The sequence below is a fragment of the Corvus cornix genome, chromosome 17 (assembly GCF_000738735.6).
Source record: "Corvus cornix cornix isolate S_Up_H32 chromosome 17, ASM73873v5, whole genome shotgun sequence".
NCBI classification, from domain to species: Eukaryota; Metazoa; Chordata; class Aves; order Passeriformes; family Corvidae; genus Corvus; species Corvus cornix.
Window position 1 is genome coordinate 4,537,399 of NC_046346.1, and position 20,333 is coordinate 4,557,731.

Consider the following 20,333-nt stretch of genomic DNA (forward strand, 5'->3'; position numbering starts at 1 on the left):
GAATTTTTTTAGAGCCATGACTCCTTTCCCTCCAATCAGCACTGCAGAGGCTGTTGCAGCCCAGCTGCCACCTCTGCTCTGTCAGCCCACTAATTGTGCTTTTCCCTCCTTTGCAGGAAATTGTGTCAGAGATAATAGCTTTTACTGGATAGAGGCAGATCTTGAGCAACTGGATCAGACCTCATAGGTTTGGCAAGTTGAGCTGTTCTTTAACCGAGTCTGACTCGTGTCTGGCCTCTGTGCCAGCAGGGGTTGTGTTGGTAGTGTGGGCTGGTGTTTTAAGGAACTGCATCATGTTCCCCATCCCATGGACAGCTGAACCATTAAATTCCACACTGGGAGGACAACTGGATTGTACTGTCAAGAATCATTCAAGGGATTCCCACCTCTTTTGAAAGTACTAAGCAGTGGGAAAGGAGGTGTGCAACAGGAAGGCATCGTCCTTGGTTACGGTTGGCTGTAATTTCTCTCCAGCCGATCACCTCCCTCCCTTCTTCTCGTGAACACAGAGCTGCTGTCCCTTGGTTTAATCAATCCTTTGCTGTTTGCCTGGAAATGGGTGGGCAGGTATCCGAGCAGCAGGAATAATCAGATCTTGAAATCTCATTACTTCCTGGCAGCTGGAGAACTCTGCACTGATAGAGGAAATCATCCGGTGACGAGCTCCACTGCTGCCCATCCACACATTTTCCACCAAGGGCTGCAGAAAGTCTTGTGGAAGCTTTTCCTTGCTGAAACAAGGAAAAGTTGTATCTCCAAGGCATATACAGCCATTAGTGGAAATTTGGCTGCATCTTCCACTGTGGAGAAACAAGTTGCCTTTCTCAAAATGTTGGGTTTTTCTTATGTTTTCTTTTTAATTAAGAAACTTTCCCAGAAACCAATTGGCTGTCAGATTCCAGCAGAAGGCGCAAGTGATTTCCTTATGAAAGCTCCAGTTCAGCGCTTCTGTTCTCGCTTGTTCCCACCATTCTTGAGCAAATTGAGCAAGTGCACAGAAAATTCACAGCAACTGTTTTTCTTTCTTGTGTGTGTGCTGACGTATGTTCAGGAAAAGGGGGGTCAGATAAGTGATTAAAGGCGTGCACCATGCAGACATGTGCTTCCCATGTTTTCCGTGCCTTGCTCCCATTCCTGTAGCTCACTTCCAGCCTGCAGCACACACCAGGCTCTGGCCCTCGCTAGAGACCGAGCTGTTTTCATTCATATGGTGGGAGCCTCAAACAAACCACGGCTGGGAAGTCATAATGTGTTTGGTTCGTTCCTGTCCTAAGGTTTTGGCTCCTTAATTTGGAGCAGAGGGAAGGGGGGTTGAGAAGATTTGCATCCCTTTAACCAGCTGCTCTGTCTTAGGTATTGTTTTGCCTTTCCTGTTTAGCATTCCTTCTGTGTTTGTGTTCATTTCCACTGCCCATGGCAGCCTGGACACTGGTATTAATAGTGCTGTTGCCTGCTGGCATCACTGGATTTTGCTGCTGAAAACCACTTCCTCTGGCAGTTTATACATTTTCCTTGCATTTGGAACACTGCAGATCTCTGTAGTTTTTTCTAAACAGTCCCATGTTGACTTCATAGGCCACACACCCCATGTTTTTGTGTAACTGACTTTTTAGAAGTCTTCTCTTGGTCTCCAGACTCTGTCTTTTCCAGATCTGCCATCTTGATCTGGGGGTTGTTTCCACAAGCTGAAAAGTTGATGCTGTAGGTGCAACTGAATTGAATTCTCATGATATTTTCCAAAGAGGGATGCATGACAGCATGGTTAATAAATCTTACAAATGTTTTCTTCCCCTGCTGCACCTTTATTTGTTTTGTTGCAAAGATGTGCAGGAATCTTTCCCCCACAAGGAAAAGTTTGGATTTTGTGTTTTCTCGTGCAGAAGCCAGGAGACACAACAATCCCCATCCATCCATGTACTGTGCTAACCACCAGTTAAAACCAGGGAGGTCAGCTCTGCAGCCAGGTCAGAGGCCTTGCTGAGAAACATTCCAGCCTGAGGAGTTGCTGCCTTTCCTGTGGCAGTGCTTGAAGCCATTCTGTTGGCAGCTTGTGTTTCCAGCCATTCATTGCAGGAGCATTTCCTTCCTCATTAGCAAAAGTACCTGGAAGCCCAGCATTGTGTCATGAGATAGGAAGTCTTTTCCAATAGTTGTCTGTGCAATTATATTCTTAGGGTGTAACGACTTTGCAACACCCAGTATTTTGTGAACATAATTCTGCACTGTTACAATTTGGGCATCCAGTTCTGGCATGTTGCCCACATCGTTCTCTTAATAGCATTAGCAGAGGAGATCTGAAAGATTGATCCTTTCCTCTGATAGCTTCATATTTTGGGAGTCTGATGCTCTACCTGATCTGGGAGTGTCTGGCAGGATGGCAGATTAATTTGGCAGATGTCCATAGGGTAACTGAGAAGGCTGTGCTTAAAAGGTAAAGACTGTGTCTGCTGATGGTGCAGATGCTCTGTCAGCCATGTAATTGAATTCAACTTTGGATTTGGGTTGGAGACTGCTGTAACTTGCAGCCACTGACTCTCTGCATGTATACCCCTGTGTCCCTGTTAGCTGTGGTCAGCCATGCCTAGTGAGTGGGAAGAAGCATCACTCCTGAAATAAGTTTTCTATTAGAGTGCTTATCTCCTGCTATCTAATCCAAATAAACAGCCGGCATGTCACTGACCTTTGGGACATCCTGGAGCACGGCTTCTAATGATGGAAAGCTGTCCTGAAATATTCACCCTTGCAAAAAATCAAAGGCAGCAAATTAAAAAAGTTGAAAGATGCTGTCTCTGGGAGACCTCTGTGTGTCACAGTGTGTGGTAAATGTTCAGGGCCAGGCACATTTTCTTCCTGCTGTTCCCAGGAGACGAGACTGCTCCCAGCTCAAAGCTTGCTTTGTGCAAGCACTTCCAAAGTGGCAGATAGGTCTTTTTAAAAACCACTGCACTGGTGAGAGGAGAGGGAACTCTCTCTTCTCCCTGCCTCGGCCGTTTGCTGTCAGGATCACTTACGCTGGGAGACTCCCTTCTGCTCGTGTGGTGGGAGCTGGCAGCGTGGCCAGAGTTTGGATACAGGAGAGCATCCTTTCCCAGAGATTGCTGGTGCACCCTGTTTTCTAGCTTTCCCAGAGACTATTTGGAAATACTTCACTTAGAGTAAAGCTGTGGAGTAGGAGGTTGTGTCCGTGAAGCCATAACCAAGGCCTTACTTGACCCTACAGGAAACCTCAGAGAAGCTGATTAAAACAAGCAGTGATTTGTTTCCAAGATAAACTGTTGCCTCTTGGGGGGAACACTAAAGGATGGCTTGTTTCCTCCTGACAGTTGTGTTGAATGCACTGTCCCCTCCCCAAAAAATGTATGTCTTTTAGAGGATGACAGGGCTTCCAAGAGATGGACAACACCCAGATCCCGTGGAAGCCATTGCTGCAATCCCTGGGGCAGCTGCTGGCTGGGCTGGGTCAGACTGGGGAGCAGCAGGAATGGGTGCCATATGGACATCATCTCCACTGCAGGGTGGGGTTTTTTTCCCTTTGAAAAGTATGCTTCAGTCTTGGCTCTTGTCCCAGCACGGCTGCATAACTGGAATTCCAGAGCTGCTTGCAGGCTCCGGAGGAAGGAGGGGGCTCCCTGGCTCCCTTTCTACAAGATGCAACTTTACCACAAGACTGGAAGTTGAGAGCAGTCTGACTAATTAATGCCAGCACACCAAAGGCTTCTTTGCACTGTTCCTTTTGTTAACAGCATGCTGAGAGCCTGTCTGCATCCTTAAATGATTGTTCACGGATCACATAATGAAGATTAATGCATTTTCATGGGTACCTGGGCCTTAAACTGGCATTTTCAGAGTATCTCATGCCAAGAGATTGTTCTGAAGGTGTATTATGAGACCTAGGAGAGAGAAACATACAGTGATTGTCACTATGGACATATCTGCATTCAAACTTCTAAAATTTCTGCAATGTAATGTTATATTTAGGTCTAAATTGCCTTCAAATTAGGATTAATGTGTGTGAAACTCCACAAGGCAGGAGCTGTGCAAATGTTCCTGCCCCAGTAGCAATAACTCATCTCCCCGAGCTGCTGGTCCAGGCTGCAGGCAGGGAAGCAGAGTCTGCCCTGAGCTAACCCTGCCAGTGCCTCACGCAGGGCTCCGCTTGTCCCAGAGTGACTTGGCTGAGGACAGTCATTTCCTTTCACTCCTGCCCTGCGTGAGCTCCACTGCTGCTTTGCAAAAGCCTGGCTTTTCCTTTGGGTTCGGCAGGTCAGGGACAAAACCCCTTGGAACTCCTGGGTGGAAGATGTCCATCAACTACAAAGTGAAGGACAGCGTGTGCCGCCTGTGTCATGTGGGTGCAGGAAGTCCAGCAATGGGGGAGCTGGCACAGAGCTCCTGCTGGAGCTAATTATTTCCTCTACAGGAGCAAAGGATCTTGTTATCAGCACAGCAGTTTTTTGAGTGCCTTCTTGAGCCATTGAGCAGTGGTTTGGGGTCTAGGCTGGGACTTGGGGTGATGGTTGGTGTGTTAGTGCCAGTGAGATCATGAAATACCAGGCCGGCATAATGAATCTGCTGAGCCAAGATGATGTCATGAGCCTGGTGTCTTACGAGGGATTTAGAGGTTTGTGCCATGCAAGTGAAGATGAATAAATGTAGAGCATTTATCCAGGCAGAAAGTAAATACAGAGATTAGACTTGTCATTGTTACTGAGGCAGCTCCAAAAGCTGACAGTGTCCCTGGAGCCAGCACTGCTCATCCGGAAAGAAATGAGCAGGAAGAGAGAGGAGCCAGTCCTAGAGCCAGTCTCCTTTTAGCCACAGGCATGTGGTGGGGATTTGCATTTTAATTATTTTTCAGTAGTCTTTTAAGCTCTCTTTCCAAAGCATTCACCTCCTCTCCTCTGTATTATGGCCTACAATTTGTTTTGGGGCCTGAGAATACACCCAGAGCACTGCTGGACTCCACGCAAGGCACAAGGCGCAGCCCCTCAAGGATTAAGGTGGTGGAAGGTAAAGTCTAGCCATTGACCTTTACATTTCCTTTCCTTTGTAGTGGAAAAGCTTTTTTCACCAGGATTCTGGCCTGAGGCTGTTCTCAGTTAAGATTTTTAAGCCCACATCTTTCCTAGGTAGAAACAAAAATACCACTGCTGAGCTGGGTGCTACTGCTGGGGCTCAGGTGATGGACTAAGCTTTGCTTTTTCTTACCCACTCAGCTCTCCTGAGAAAATGTAGCCTGAATTCTCCAATTCCTGCCTTTGATTCTCTTTCTTTTTACATCACAGTGGTGTCACTTTTCAGCCTGGTTTGAGCAAGTTGTGTCTATGCTTCTTGAGAGCTCTGTACTGCACCGTCCTTGTGCAGCAGATCCCTCAATGGAGCAGCACCACAACTGCGTTCCAGCCTGGGGTGTTCTGGATGATGTGATTCTTCTTTCAGTCCACTTGACTATGACCAGCTTTGCAGGTTTTAAAATAAACTCCTCTCCAGCAGATTTAGCATTATTGTCTTTTTTTTTTTTTTTTAATGGTTGTCAGCTTTGTTTTGGACTTACCCCGATGGCAAATCTTACTAGCACCAGATGTTAAAAGACAGAGGGTTGCTCTTGTTTTTCTTGGCACAATATATTCCCACTGCACCCTGTTTAATATTATCTGAACAGTAATCTGATGATTAGGAGAGATAGTGAAATAAAGCTTTACGCAGATGATCTCTTTTCATCTCTTCAGCTGACTCTTCAAGGCACTGCATTAAAGGATCGGTTTGATAAGGAATTCATCACTCTGGAGGGCAATTACCATTTTTGCTCCCTGTTTTTCACGAATGGGAAGAAGTAGCAGCATAAACTCCTTTATCCTTCAGTGTAACTTTGAAGGCAGTATCCAGCCACTCCTCCCTGGGAGCTGTGTGTTCTGGAACAGACTTGACACAGTAGCTGTTAAATTACAGGGCTGGAGCAAAAAGCATCTTAAATTTGGATCCTGTGGAAAATCCCAGAAAAGCAATAAGCACTTGAAGCAGTTTTCTCTGTGTAGATACTTCCAGCATGCTCAGAGTCATGGTTTCTGGGTGCCTTTGCCTCCTTTCCTCCACTCAGGGGATTTTCAGGGTCACTGCATTAGCAGTACTGAGATACCCAGGTTTTCCCCTGCCTAGCAAAGGCTGGATCACACCTTGCTGCTCACTTTCCCTGTGTGAGATGAGCAGCCAGGCTGCTGTTTGTGCAAGAACACGCCTCTCCAGGAAAAACCTGGCTGGTGTATCCCAGGTAGCAATTCCTGCTCTAGTGTGTGGATGGTAAAGTAGTGCTGCCTGTGCTAGAAATGCCTTGTGCTGTCACTGCTACGCTGCTGCCAATCTAATTACTTTTTCTTTTGTCTGTCTCTTTCCTTTCCCCATCTTCCTTGTTTTTGTGTTGTGTCTCTGCATCCTGCAGTACAAATCTGTGTTTAGGTCCTACTCCCAGGACTTTGTGCCTCACAACCAGGTCTCCATACCTCCTTTCCTCTCTTCTACCTCTTCCTCCTGCTCCACCCCACCTTTTCCGCCCGTCCATCCATCCCAGAGCCCCGACCTAGCGGTGCCCGCTGCAGCCAGCCAGTCACCCAGTACTGTGGATGTGCCAAACTCCTCTTCTCAGGAGAGCAGCTTTAACGGGAATGCTCCTGTCTGCCTTCCTTCTGAAACCTCTTTCACTGATTCTCTCCAGACGCCTTCGGTGAGACTCTCCAAAGAGATGATAACGCACCTTAACACAAGGCTGCCTTTATTTGTTGGGGTTTTTTAAAAGAAAATGTCTCTTGTGTTAATACATGCTAAATTGTGGTCTAGTCTGGCTTCCAAATGAGTGTGAATTGCAGAGAGGAAATTTCATATAAAAATGGTGGCTAGAAAAAAATGGACAACTTCAGCAGGTTTGAGAAACTGTTAAGACATATGTAGGAAACACAAAATGTCAAATGCTGGTGAAGGGGAGAGTTGGCTGTAGCTTCCTGCAGTTGTAATACAAAGCTGAGGGAGGTAAAGGAGTGTTTTGTGAGGTTGGTAGTTACTAAACACAGGCTCCTAACAGCAGTTCACATCCTGCAGTTGCCACCTGCTCCTGCCTAAGTCACCAGGAGCAGTGGGTGCAGTCCAGCTCTGTCTCTCCTGTGCATAAAAGCTATTGTTCTCTACAGGTTCCTGCTCTTCCCAGTTCCCATCAGCCCCAGCTGTGTGCTTGGTGGCAGCTCATCACATGTTGGTAAAGTTAGGTTAACGCTGTTCCCACGCTGCTAGTTTGAGGTCCCAGATCACTTTGCAGATCACTGAGCAGGTCTGTCCATTACAGATACTTTTTTGAACACCTCATTTTCAAGACAGTTCCTCTTTCGTCTGCTGCGAAGCCGAGAGTTGATCGGATTAGAGCTGTCAGCACAGGGCATGCTAGTGCTGCCTCTCTGCCAAGTTTGGAAGAGGGTCACTGATTACAGAGTAAATGTGCAGCTTTTCACGCTTTGGACGTGACTTTGCTTTGCATCTTCCTTGCTTTTGGTCCTTGTTATATCCCAGAAGGCCTCGAGTTTGGTTTATTCTGGTGTGATGAGTCTAGTCCATGCTTGTAGCCTTGTTTGGGGCATACCTTTGATGCCCTTGGGGCTGCAGGGCTGGTCTGTGCTCAGCAGGACTGCCCTGGGTAGGACAGGCACTCTGTGTCCAGCTCTGAACACTCCGCTTCCAGCACCTTGAAATCTGCCCGCTGCACCTTGGCAGTCTCACCGGAGTCCACAGCTCTTGCAAGCAGTGCCTGCTGCTGCCCTCCTGCAGCCCAGGGCCTTCGGGATAGTTCTCCAGAGCCAGAAATAATGACCCCCAGGATGGTGCAGCCTCAGTGGCCAGTGCTGGCCACAGAGACAGAGAACAGCTCCGAGTGAGGTGACAGCAGCTGCCGAGGGCAGTTCTGCTCCCAGGTTCTCTCGGCCATGAAGCGCTGGTGGGGGGCACCATCACGGATTTCCTTTCATCCTGTCTCCCTCAGAGTGAAAACGCCAGTGAGGAGGCTGGTGAGGGTGAATATGTCAATCTGTATTCCTCTGGCCAGAGCAACGGGGAACTCCCTCACTCTGAAGGAGTAAGTAACAACCTGCAGAGGCCGGACCCTGGACGGGGCTGCCTGGTGCATGCCGGGTTCACGCCGGGGCTCACGCGCTTGGCACCGGCCTCTTCTGCACACCCTGGAACTCCCTGTCCTTCTGCTGCCCTGGCTCCCTTGCTGGCCATCCCTCTGCTTGCCCACTCCTGGCTGCAGGTTTGGGGGCCCTCTTGGTGCAGGTGCAGAGCAGGAGATGCTTTTGGGGTCACGCTGAGCCCTGGCAGGAGGCAGGGATGGCTTCTCCTGCCGCGCTGTTTCCTTTGCGCTTTGCTGGCTGTTTGGAGCTGCTTGTGTGAAGTTCCCTTCCAGAGAGATGCACCCTGTGCCATCCTGGGGCCACGTCTTTTCTTGTAACTGCTTTGCCTTCCCTATTTTAATACAGAAAGCCTTCTGCTTTAAATATTTATTTTTTCTCTTCACTGTTTGGTTGCAAAGTAAGTGATGGATTTAGCATTGTACTCACACGCTGTTTCTTCCTTTACTCAAGCCTTGTATCTTAGATATTTCCTAGAGGAGCCAGGGCGTTTTCCATTCCAGGGAGGTCTCATCTTCCTGTTGGGTCATAGGAAACTGGCAGAGGTCCATGGTGATCCTTTTGCCTGCCCTCTTCTTGGAAGGCACATCTCCTACAGGATGTCTCCAAGACCTTTATCCACGGTGGTGTTAAATACGCCAAGAGATAGTGCTCCCATCACTTCCCCTCAGGAGACACATCTGGGCAGGCCCATCCTTTTGGACAGCTGTGAGCGAGTTCTCAACTTTGAAGCAAAGGGCTTTACAGATAGAGTCTGGAAAAACCCTGCAGACACCAAGAAACCCAAGCTCAGCAGGGTGTTTCCATGCCGAGTGGATAGCGTGGAGGTGGCTTCAGTCCTGTCTGTTCACTAGAACAGAGCTTGAATTTCCAGGCTTCACTCTGCGTGACGTTAAATAATTCTGAACTCCTGACATTGTTGGATTAATATTCCCATTTGCTGTTCATGGCTATTTGTCTCCTTAATAAATGGCTAATTTAAAATGCTGTGTCTTTGCTCTGAGCTCTCTACCTGCTGTTCCATGCCGCTGATTGAGCTGGTTCTGCTTTTTTGCATTAGCCTCATTTCCACAGCCCTGAGTTGTGGAGTGGAAACGTTGCATCATTGCAAAACCTATTCTGATGGGAGAGAAGGGAGGTAGGAAGCAGTGAGCATCCACCCCCTGAGGCAGGGGGGGCTGTGATCAAGAGGGGAACTGAAACTGGAGAGCTTAGAGCTGGCTGTGTCTGTTTGGATTAAAGCAGGAGGCAAAGTGTATTTCAACAGGAAGGGCTGGAGGAAAAATAAAAGGTCGTGAGAGGGTTAAAATCCAAGACAACAGCAGACTTGTGTTGTAACTTTCAGCATCATTTCACAATGTTGAAAGCAAACAGTACTAATTACACTGGTCTCCAGAGATGGTCCCAAATTTCCTGTCTGATTAACTTCTGTGTTTTCCTGGCATTTGGCATTAACTTGCATCAATCTTTAACCGCTCTGTAGGAATTTACAGTAAAGGGCCATTTAGAGGCAGGCAGACTGTAAATGCAAGGCTCGCTGGGCTCAAGGACCCCGTGTAATGATGAAAAACTCCTTTCTCTTGGCAGGAATCTCCCCCTGTCAAAGACGGCCACTCCAAAGACTCCGCTTTGAACAGCAGTGCCATGGGGAAGGAGGGTAAAGATGGTGCTGAAAGGTGAGCCTGACCCCCTGGTGTCCTCCTTCCAGGTTTGAAGGGTGCAGAGTCCCAACATCCCCTCTGCCAAACCATCCTTGGGGCTGCCTGCTCTGCCCTAAACCTCCTACATGTTGTCTAAACTTCTGAGCCCACTTTTATTGTACAGCCAGTGCGTGGTGGGATCCTGGTGAACGAGAAGGATCCTGACAAGATATCCTTGCTGAACTCAAGGAGCCTGTGGGGGTTAATGCAGCCTGTGTTAGCCATCCTCAGTCTATCTCATTGGCAGTGCTGCCACTGACACTGGCTGCTCCCTCCTGCTTCCAGGGAGATGTGTGAAAAGGGTCTGCATTGCTGTTTGGAATAGTCTTCCAGAGGGAAATTTCTTCCTAACCCTGCTCATTAGAGGCTGGCTGAGGCCCTGGAGCAGGAGGCTTTACATCCTTTCTAATGCTCTTAGCTATCATTTGCCTATGTAAATGAAGAGGTGCAAGCTGTAACAGATGGGCTTCAGGAGGAGTGGAGTGAGTGCTTCCCTGCTGCTCGAGATTGCTCTGCAATTGCATTTCTAAAGCAAAAATAGAGAACAGCGTTGATTTGTGTGTGACAGTCAACTTCCCTCCCCCATTTTCCTATTTTCCTGCAGTTGGTTTGAGGGTTTTAAACCCTACAGTGAAGGAGACAACACAGGAGTGCTCTGCAAAGCTCACTATCTGCTCAAAGCACTGACTGGTGCACAGGATTTTGGCCTGTGCCTGGGAAAAGCTATAAGGAACATCAGTACTTTTTCTTTTTTTTTTCTTTAGAACTACAGGCACAGAGAGGACATGTCCTGGCACAAGAGTACCAGCCTTTGGGGGTAGAAATTCTAGAGGGGGATGTACACCAAAAAAATGGTCATGATTTTCTGCTCTATTTTCCTGCAGAACAAGAGCCTGTCATCTCGCCTTGTCTCAGCACAGCAGGTCATGAACTGACTAAGATATGTATGTGTAGAGTGTGCTCAGTCTCTGTACGCTTGAGGAAGGGCTTAAATTTGTGTGCACTAAAAATTTGGTGGATTAAGGAGACATGGAAGTGTGTACTTATAGTAAAATCCTGTCTGCCAGAAATGCGGACAGACAGGTGTTCAGGTCCTAAAGGTTTATCTTTCTCTTTTCCAAGAGATGCTCAAAGCAACAGAGTTAGAGCCAGACTTGTTTGCAAAAGATTTACCTCCAGAGTGTCTGTGTACTTACTGTCATTTGATGAAGGTTATTTCCCTTTTTTTTCACAGGCAGCCACAGTCACCAGATACTTTGGAGTCATCACAGCTGGAGGAAGAGGTAGATGAGCTGTCCCTTATTGACCACAGTGAAATCATGTCTAGATTAACACTGAAGCAAGAGGTAGGTGCATTCAGGGTTTGTTTTTGTACTCTTTGGTTTACTCTGAGCTGAAATCTGACTCTCTGTGTGCACAAACAAGGCATCACCTTTTATTTGCTAGGAAAAACTAGGTTGCAGCAGAAGTGGGGTATGTGTGAAGGCAGCTGTTAAAGTATGAGATTCTGGTGCAGGCAGGGAGCACCAGCAGTGAGTGAGGATTTAGCAAAAGGTGAGATGTCTCCCTAAAAACCAGCACATCTTGTGCCCTTTTCCCAGTCTGCCCCTTCCCACTTCTTCAGCCTCTGACAGTCTGAAATGAATCACCTGAGAGCCTGAGCACAGTAAATCCGGGTGTGGGTAATGGTGTTGGCCTTTCTCTCTGACAGCAGGTTCAGCAGGTGAATGAGCAGGACATGATGTTACTGATGTGGAAAAGCAGCCAAAAGAACTGTTTCTGTGTTTGAGAAATAGCTTTGTGTTCAGCCTTGGGTGCACTCCCAGCCAGCTTTGCTCACTGTGCTCTTGAACCACGCTGTCTTTGACATGCAGCTGGAGGGAACATGCAGGCTTTTGAAGCTTTCAGACTGTCAGGGGGCTTGGCTGAAAAACAGAGAGAATGGATCATTTACTGGCATTTTAGGAGTGTTCTTTGGTCAGCTGAGATGTGCAGGAGAGATTGAGAAGCTTTTACTTGTTCTCTAAGTAGTATTTCATGACTCTTGCCAGAGGGTCACCTGAAAAATTCCTGTCTTAGACAGAGCTGTAATCCATGGCTGTAATCCATGGCTGTTTCACTGTTTTGCATATTGAAGTGATAAAGACATTCCTAAGGGAAGCCAGACACAACTCCAGCCTCCTCTGATGAATTGTTTCCTTTAAAAAACATTTAAAAATCAGTGATTTCTGAACATTTGGGACTAGCAGATCTGTGTCTTAGTGTCTTTTTTCTTCCTTTTCTTTCTGATCTACATGTTTGAAGCAGTATAGAACTGTCACTGCCAGCTGCTTCCTGCAGTATGGGAACTGCTGGCTGAGTGGTGGATCAGTTTTGCGTATTTTAAGTTGTGAAATGCAGTAGCTAGAAGAAAGATGTGTTTTAGAGAGTCACAGGGACTTTCTAAAACAGGTCAAGGCAGGGGTCAAGCAATTAACAGGGCTGTTTTCTTCTTCCAGTTATTGGATCGTTTCAGGTGACCTCCAGCCAAATAGTTCCAGATTAGGGAATTAACTCGCGGGGTTTTGATGTTCCAGGAACATGCAAGCTGAATGCATGACCTCCCACCCCACAGCCACTGTGGTACGTGGTCCTGCACTTTGAGACAGTTCACACAGTGCTGCTGCCCTGTTAAAGGTCTTCTGGGAGTATTTGTGGCATTTCTGCTCATTCTTCTGTGGGCAGAAGGTTCAGCTTTCACTGAGCTTCACAACCTGGCCTTAAGGAGTCAGAGACCCCAAGATCAGCCCAGCTCCTCATCTGGGACACCAAATGCTTTATTCAAATTCCAGGATTATCCCAGCACTGAAGACCATGTCCCAGCTTGTGCTGCGAGCAGTGCCAGGAACAGTGTGTGCGCTGCCAGTTGTTGCTGAGCTGGAACCCCAGCGATGTTAAACTAGGCCTAAGGGAGCTTGGGCTGTGCCTGACGTGGCTGTGTTCCCATTGCAGGGGGATGATGGGCCAGATGTCCGTGGTGGATCTGGAGACATTCTGCTGGTGCACGCCACAGAGACCGACAGGAAAGGTACGTGGAGCAGCAGGGCAGAGCTGGGGGCACAGCCTGGCACGGCTTTGGCTGCCTGTCCTCTGCCCCATGGCCACACACAGCTGGGCTGGGGGAGAGTCTGCAGGGGTCCTCTGAGCTTGGCAGGTTGTGTTTATCTGTGGGAGATGGAGGTAAGCTGGATAAGCGCCTGGTGGTTCCATTTAGCAGCAGGGATGGGATTAACTCCTCCCAGCCCTTGCCTGGATCTGGAAGATGAGGCACACCAGTGACAGTGCTGTGTTGGTGTCCCTGTACCTGCTGAGCTGGGCCACTGCCTTCTGTGAGAGCAGGTGTGACCAGCCTGTTGTGCATGGATCCTGTTTCCAGTGGTGTTCCTTGTCCTTTGAATTTCAGGAAGTGGTGATGTACTGGAATGGTTGTTCCATCAAAGTAGGAAAAAAGGGATATTAGTTTGGGTCTAATGCAGTACCCGTGGGCATCAGGAGTCTGTTCAGGTGCTGCTCTGCTGACACCCCGTATTTTCAATTTACTGTGCCACCTCCTAGTGCCACTCTGTACCATTTGTGTCCTGGTAGCCACCCAGACCAGTTCAGAGAGGGAATCCACAGTACAAAAGAAGAGACGTGGGCAAGGAGAGGGGATGTCAGCAATCTTTAGCTCTAGATTTGTTAAAACCCCTCTTCATCTGTCCAAACCCAGTCAGCACACACATGAAGCAGCTCCTTTCCAAGACCTGTGGCAAAGACAGCCTTTGCAGTGTTTCCAGAGAGTTATTTGAACCTGCCAAACACATTTGTGCTGATGGCCTTAACCAGGATTGATCTCCTTATCTCCTGGGAGGCAAAACACTAACCCTCTGAATCACTCAGCGCTCGTAGTTTAGAGGTTGATAGTCAAAGGGGAAATATCTGTCATGTACGTTTTTAAATGACAGGGGTTTTACTGTAGCATAAGATGTTTGCAATTACTTACCAGCACCATTCAGCTAGCAAGAAAATCCTTCCCCTGACAGCTGTGTTTCCCAGTTTGCACTGGGCATCAAATCCAGGCAGAAAGGACCAAAGTTAGGAACACACCAGAGAGGAGGGTTGTGCCAAGGCTGGAAATGTATATTAAAGAAAATAGTCTAAATGAGATGGTGGAAATATCCCTTATAAACATGCTGAAAGTGGAATAGAGAAACTCTGCTTTACTCCTGCTGTTCTCTGGAGCAAGCATCACCACAAAGAACTTCTCTACTGTCTGTTCCTGTTGAAAGACAGCTGCTTGATAAGGGCATGAGTGCTGGACCTCCAGTTCATGAACAGGGGGCTCTGAGGGTTCTGCAAGCAGTGGGGTGAGAGCTGTGGAGAACCTTTCAGACCTGGGAAAAGCTAGAGCAGGGTTTTATCCGCCCAGTGGTGCAGCTGTGGAGAGCTGGGTGGAGGGAGCTCGGGCAGGCGACAGTTTCCAGTGCCTGAGCCCGGCCTCACAGGCGCTGCCAAGCCACGGAGCACAGAGGAATTTGTGCTATGCTAACCCACTGTTTGGGTGACTGAGAGGGTTAATGAATTAAGCTTACAATGAGAAGAATTCGGGGCTTGTAAATCAATCAGCCATACGGCACGGAGGGGTAGAGTTAAGAGGCTTTCCTTTAAAGATGAATTTCTTGGCAGCTTCAAGTGCCAGAGCAGACCAGCTGTATTACCTCACATTGCCTTTTGGGCAGATGGGAACCCAGAATAAATGTAACTCCACGCCCTGGTGCATGATGCGTCTTGTCCATTTGAGTTTTCTGAAAAAGCTAAATGACATAAGGAATAGAGACCTGTGGTCTTCAGGAATAAAATCCATGGTCAGTTAAGTGCTCACAACCACACACACTTGCTGTGAGTGCAGGATTAGAGCTGGACAAGGCTTGGGGCTCACACCTGATGTGACCACCCAGCCTCTGTTGTCTGTAACCAAGAGGCAGCAGCGCTTCCTGATTTAAGAGCAAGAGGAAGGTGAGGTTCCTGCCAAGAGAAACACTGCAGGTAGAGAGGTACCACTCTCCCTCTGTGCCCTGCTCCTTCCCACCTCACAGCAGTGGCTGGGTGTTACAGCACATGGGTATGGGGTGTTGCCTGTCGTGGCTGGAACAAGCTCTGCATGTACAGCCGAGCCTGGGCAGGCACAACAGCAGGTTTTGCTCCCTGTCTGCCCTTGGTGCAGTGCTGCTGGCAGGGGCAGGATGCCATCCACTGCACACCCTGCTGCCATGCCCTGCTTTATACTGGCACTAATGCCTAATGCTCCCATTTTGGCACTGCTGTCCACAGTGACCAGGCATTGGGACTGCGAGTGTTCTGCAGTCTTGACCTGACATCTGCATTCCTGTTTGCAGTTCCTGCTTCTTCAAATTCCATCCTCTGTGCCCATGATAATGCCCAAAGCCTTCGCAATCCTAGGCCCTGTAACAACCCATCCTGCAGATGAATTAACACAGGCTGACTGCGTGCACCACATCTCTGTTGGGGCAGGGTCACGGGTTGTGGCAGCATCAGTTTTTGCAGTGCAATTTGCTTTTCTTTTGGCTGGGAATAATCTTCTATTTACACTGCCCTGGGACTTCCTGGAACTCAGCAAGGGCAGATCTGCAGCACCACAGCATACATGTGTGTTCCTCATGGGGAGGGCAGAGTGACCTGCCTGAGCACCAAAGCCAGAGTAGGCATCACCTCTTGCCATCAGATCTTCTCTTTAAAGCATCCCCAAGGTCTAAACTCCGTTTTTCCTTTACACATTATTGATAGCTCCTGTCCCACAAGCAGGTGTTTTTCACTGACCCTTTTATGAGGCACAAGCCCGAGTGCTGCAAGTGGGAGGCAGGGCCAGGCCGGTGGGGACAGGGCAGTGTCACTGCTGCTCTTGTGCCAAAGGGTCCATCTGCTGGTAAGGACCAACAGCACAGCTTTTCTGGGAAGTTCATTTGTGCCAAAATGTATCCATGTCCTCCTCTGTACATCTGGGTTCAACCTTACAAGAAACTCCTTTTTCTGAAAGCAAGGTTGACTGAGGCTTTCTTGCCTTTTTCCCTAGATCTGGTGCTGTACTGTGAAGCCTTTCTGACTACGTACAGGACATTTATTACCCCTGAAGAGCTCATCAAGAAGCTGCAGTACAGATATCCTTTTACTAGTGACAGTTCACTCCCACCAGGAATCAGAGCTGGACAGTTGTCATGGAGGGAGCTGGTGGCAAGTTTTTTGGTCAAAAGCCTGCTGGCAGCATGGTCAGTGATGTGCTTGCCCTGATGGTGTCCCAGGCAGGAATTCCTTCCCCTCCAGTCTCTCCAATGGGAATTGCTGCAGGCCAGGTCCAGTCACAGTGGATACTGGACCTGAGAGTTGTCTCCTGAGGGTCCTGGCTAGGAAGAGGAGCAATTCAGGGTTTCTGTATGTCACTGGGGACCTGGTCTTTTATTTGGGACATCTCATTTGTAGAGTGGGGACCAGAGCACCTTCTGGCTTCCAGAGGGGTTCTGGGCATTGCCTGCATGGGCAGGTGTAGTTTAATATTAGAGATGATTAAACCATCAAGACCTTCTCTCTCTTACTGCAGTAAACTCAGCCATGAAGATGCTGTGCTCTTGGCCTCCCAGTCCTGAACTGAGCTTGTAACTGGTAACAAGGCAGGGCCCTGATGTGCAGGGTGAGCATTCCTGGGAGAGGATGGAGAAGGCCTCTCCCTGAGCAGCCTGCTGCCATTCCTTGCCCTTGGCCCCTTTCCCGTGGCTCCTTTCCCTGCCAGCGGAGCAGGGCAGGGTTTGGGTCCGGGCAGTGCTGAGGCCCCGTGGGCTCTGGTGCTGTGCACCCACGTCAGAGGGAGCCTGACGTCAGCGTGTCCTGCTGCAGCTCATCAGTGCCATCTGCAGCAGAGCCGCTGCTCCGGCTGGGACCGGCGGCCAAGGGCACGGCACGGCTCAGCCCAGGTGACAATCCCATCTGGGGTATCCCTGCAGGCCCCTGCCAGTGCTGACTTACTGATAACCTTGTCCTCTGTCCCTTTGGCCACCTGGCAGAAGGTTTTTCAACCTGTGCTGTCTCCCCTGTCACTGTCCTCATTGCAGCACATTGGGCAGCAAGGAAGGTAGAGATGACATCTGAGATCTGTTGAGACCAGATGTCACAGACCAGTGGGGGAGATCACTGCAGGGGAGTGCTGCTCATTAAATTCCACCTTAGAGGGAACAGTTTCAGGGTATACCTGCTCTGAATTCTGCCAGGTGAAAGCACCTCCTGACACCCCCTGCTATCAGCAGCTGGTGTCAGTTTAATACCATCTTAATTAGAGCCATATCAGTGTCCCTTATCTCCTGGAAATCGAACACCAGTTTCCATCAGGACAGAACAGTGTGGTGTTCTAATGCGGCTGCCCCATCCCTGGAAGTGTTCAAGGCAAGGCTGGATGGAGCTCCGAGCAACCTGGGACAGTGGAAGGTGTCCCTGCCCATGGGAGGCAGTGGAACTGGATGATTATTAAGGTCCCTTCCACCCCAAACCAGTCAATGATCTTATGGTTCCTCAAGGCAGCTGGGAATTGCACTGATGCTGGTCTGGCCACACTGAGTTGATTCTTTAATTTGCAACCAACATATGAGAAGTTTTGCCACTTCCCGGACACGTTCAAGAAGCGAGTCAGTAAGAACACCTTCTTCGTGCTGGTGCGAGTGGTGGATGAGCTGTGGTGAGTTGCCTTCTTCATTCTGGGATGCAGGGTCAGTAACACACAGAAATCTGGCAGCTGGGAAAATGTGGTTTTTAGGGAAGATAAGTTTTTTTAACCCTATCTGTAATGACAGCTGAAATCCCCGACCCTGACCAGTGAAGACACCTGTAGTGCTGAACCCTTGTGTTGGAAGAACAGGTTCTTCCTGTGTGTCCTAACTGGGTCAGTGGTTTTAAAATAACAAGTAAAAGGGGAATCTCTGGGAAAGGAAGAGCTGGGAAGAAGAGGAATTCCAGTCACCCAATTCTGCTTGTAGGAAAGAGCAGTGACACTCAGTACAGATACAAACCCCAGAGTTTGGTGTCTTAGCCCTGGATTTTCCATCTTCCTCTCAGCTTGGTGGAATTGACGGAGGAAATCCTGAAGCTGCTGATGGACCTGGTGTTCCGGCTGGTGTGCAGTGGGGAGCTGAGCCTGGCCAGAGTGCTGCGCAAGAACATCCTGGATAAAGTGGACCAGAAGAAAATGCTGAGCTACGCCAACTCCATCAAACCTCTCGCAGCCCGAGGCGTGGCAGCCAGGTGAGGGAAGGTGCACATAACCATGTCTTGGTCCTCTGAGAGCCAGGGCATCCCTTCCCTGGGAACACAAGAGTTTCCTCAGTTCGAAATACGAGAAAGATAAGAAAACAGGTCACACTTTCTGAGCCTTTGTACTTCCTCCTTGTTTTTCACAGGCCAGGGACACTGCATGATTTCCACAGTCATGAAATAGCTGAGCAGCTGACCCTGCTGGATGCTGAACTCTTCTATAAAATCGAGGTACAGAGATAAGGATGGGCTGAGGGCAGTGGGAGGGATTGGACCCTCTGCAATTTCTGGTATTCCCTGCCAGCTCTCCCAGACACCTGCTGGATTGTAGGGCACAGCTGATCTTGTGTCAGCAAGTGGCTGTGAACACAGGCTGCAGCTCGGAATCTTGGGGTAGAAATCCCATTTTAATATGTGGTGTTTTCCCACCTTTCTCCTCTTCTTCCTTGGCAGATCCCAGAAGTTTTGCTTTGGGCAAAGGAACAAAATGAAGAGAAGAGCCCCAACCTGACACAGTTCACAGAGCACTTTAATAACATGTCCTACTGGTAAGGAGCTCAGAACAGCCACGGCACTGAACTGTGCTTAACTTCCAATGCCTTGCAAATATTCCAGATATTCCTCGTAGGCTTGGGTTCCTTTGTTACAAATGGGATAATATGTATTTTTGGCCTGGAAGTAGATGCAGAGCACTTATCAAAGACCCCCAGAGCACAGCAGAAATAAAATTCTGGAGGATTGTGGAAGGCCTTGTAACCCAGAGGAAATAATTATCAGTATCACTGAGCCCTTGAAACAAACATTCCCCATGCAAATAAATGCACTCTGTGAAATTGCCCTGTCTTTGCTGTGGATTAGAATGCTCCATTTAAGTTGGAGGTATTGTGAACTTTTTAGTATTGGCTCATCCCTGTCAGTGATGAGTTTTCTTAATGAAACATGAAGAAATCTGAGCTCTGCTTAAGTAGGTTTATCTTTTATTCTGTCTGTCTTCCAGGGTCCGTTCAATAATTATGCTACAAGAGAAAGCCCAGGACCGAGAGAGGCTGCTCCTTAAATTTATAAAGATTATGAAGGTATCAGCTTGGTTTTTCCTGTGAATCACACACACTGCTGCTTAAAGGAGCAGGGGAGTGGGGCCCTCTGCTTGGTAGAGCTGTTTGATGCTAGAAGGCTTTTCAGAGCTCTCAAGTAACTGGAATATTCTCCTTCTTTACAGCACTTACGAAAGCTGAATAATTTTAATTCCTATCTGGCCATTCTTTCTGCACTGGATTCTGCACCCATCCGAAGGCTGGAGTGGCAGAAGCAAACCTCAGAGGTGAGGAGCAGTGGGGGCTGTGATCTTTGGGAGAAGGGTAAGTGTGGTTATGTGGGAAACAGCTGAGTGGTTTAACAGCTCAGCAGTGTCCCGGGGTGGAGGGATGGTGGATGACTGCTCTGCAGCGGGCAAAATGCCACAGTGCTGGAGGCCTGCAGCGTGGCTGGGCATTCTGAGCTGCACGAGTGCCAGCACAGCCACAGGGGACAACAGCCTCCTCCTCCTCTTCCTCCTCCTGCAGCCCAAGGCTTGGGGAGGCTGAAGGCAGCGATGTTCTGCGTGAACACCCCAGGGTCGGGCTGAGGAAATCAGCTGGAGGTGTTTGCAGGATGATATTACCTCCCTGCTCTGTGCGGCTCTCTGGGGGGAGGTGACAAAGCAAATGGGTTTGCAGCAGCAAAGACAGGTGTCACCACAGGATTTGTGTCCTGCAGGGCCTGGCTGAGTACTGCACCCTGATCGACAGCTCCTCGTCCTTCCGCGCCTACCGGGCAGCCCTGGCCGACGTGGAGCCCCCCTGCATCCCCTACCTGTGAGTGGGCAGTTCCTTCCTCTGCCATTGCTTCCACACATTAGAATGTGTCTTCAAGGATTTCTCAGCAGCTGCTGCTGAGCTCAGCCCTTGCCTTTTGCCCAGCATCTGGGGTAAGGCAGCACTGTGCCACGTCAGCCCACAGGCCCTCTCTGGAGCAATTTGTCTGGGCCAGGGTGGCCAGCTGGGGGTGTTTGCATCTTTGGATCTGCTGCTGGGGAATGTTTCCCTCTGGATAAGGTTGCCATTTTGGTGACAGTGGGAGGCTGTTGTTGGGCTGCCTTTTG

At 48.9% G+C, this 20,333-nt stretch overlaps 1 protein-coding gene across 8 annotated transcripts in view; it reads left to right on the forward strand.

The window, feature by feature from the left end:
• RAPGEF1 (Rap guanine nucleotide exchange factor 1) overlaps nt 1-20,333 on the forward strand; it is an 85,115-nt gene that overhangs the window by 60,211 nt on the left and 4,571 nt on the right. For 3 of the 8 annotated variants that reach the window (XM_039561510.1, XM_039561511.1, XM_039561513.1), the window contains 11 exons: nt 9,753-9,841; nt 11,100-11,211; nt 12,857-12,932; nt 15,975-16,059; nt 17,529-17,621; nt 17,999-18,184; nt 18,340-18,424; nt 18,647-18,741; nt 19,191-19,269; nt 19,413-19,514; nt 19,949-20,046. In XM_039561510.1, the coding sequence (XP_039417444.1) occupies nt 9,753-9,841; nt 11,100-11,211; nt 12,857-12,932; nt 15,975-16,059; nt 17,529-17,621; nt 17,999-18,184; nt 18,340-18,424; nt 18,647-18,741; nt 19,191-19,269; nt 19,413-19,514; nt 19,949-20,046 (1,100 nt within the window). Of the gene's footprint in view, nt 1-6,436; nt 6,719-8,017; nt 8,111-9,752; nt 9,842-11,099; nt 11,212-12,856; nt 12,933-15,974; nt 16,060-17,528; nt 17,622-17,998; nt 18,185-18,339; nt 18,425-18,646; nt 18,742-19,190; nt 19,270-19,412; nt 19,515-19,948; nt 20,047-20,333 lie in introns of all 8 variants that reach the window. The other 5 variants (XM_039561505.1, XM_039561506.1, XM_039561507.1 and 2 more) reach the window with 3 other exon arrangements.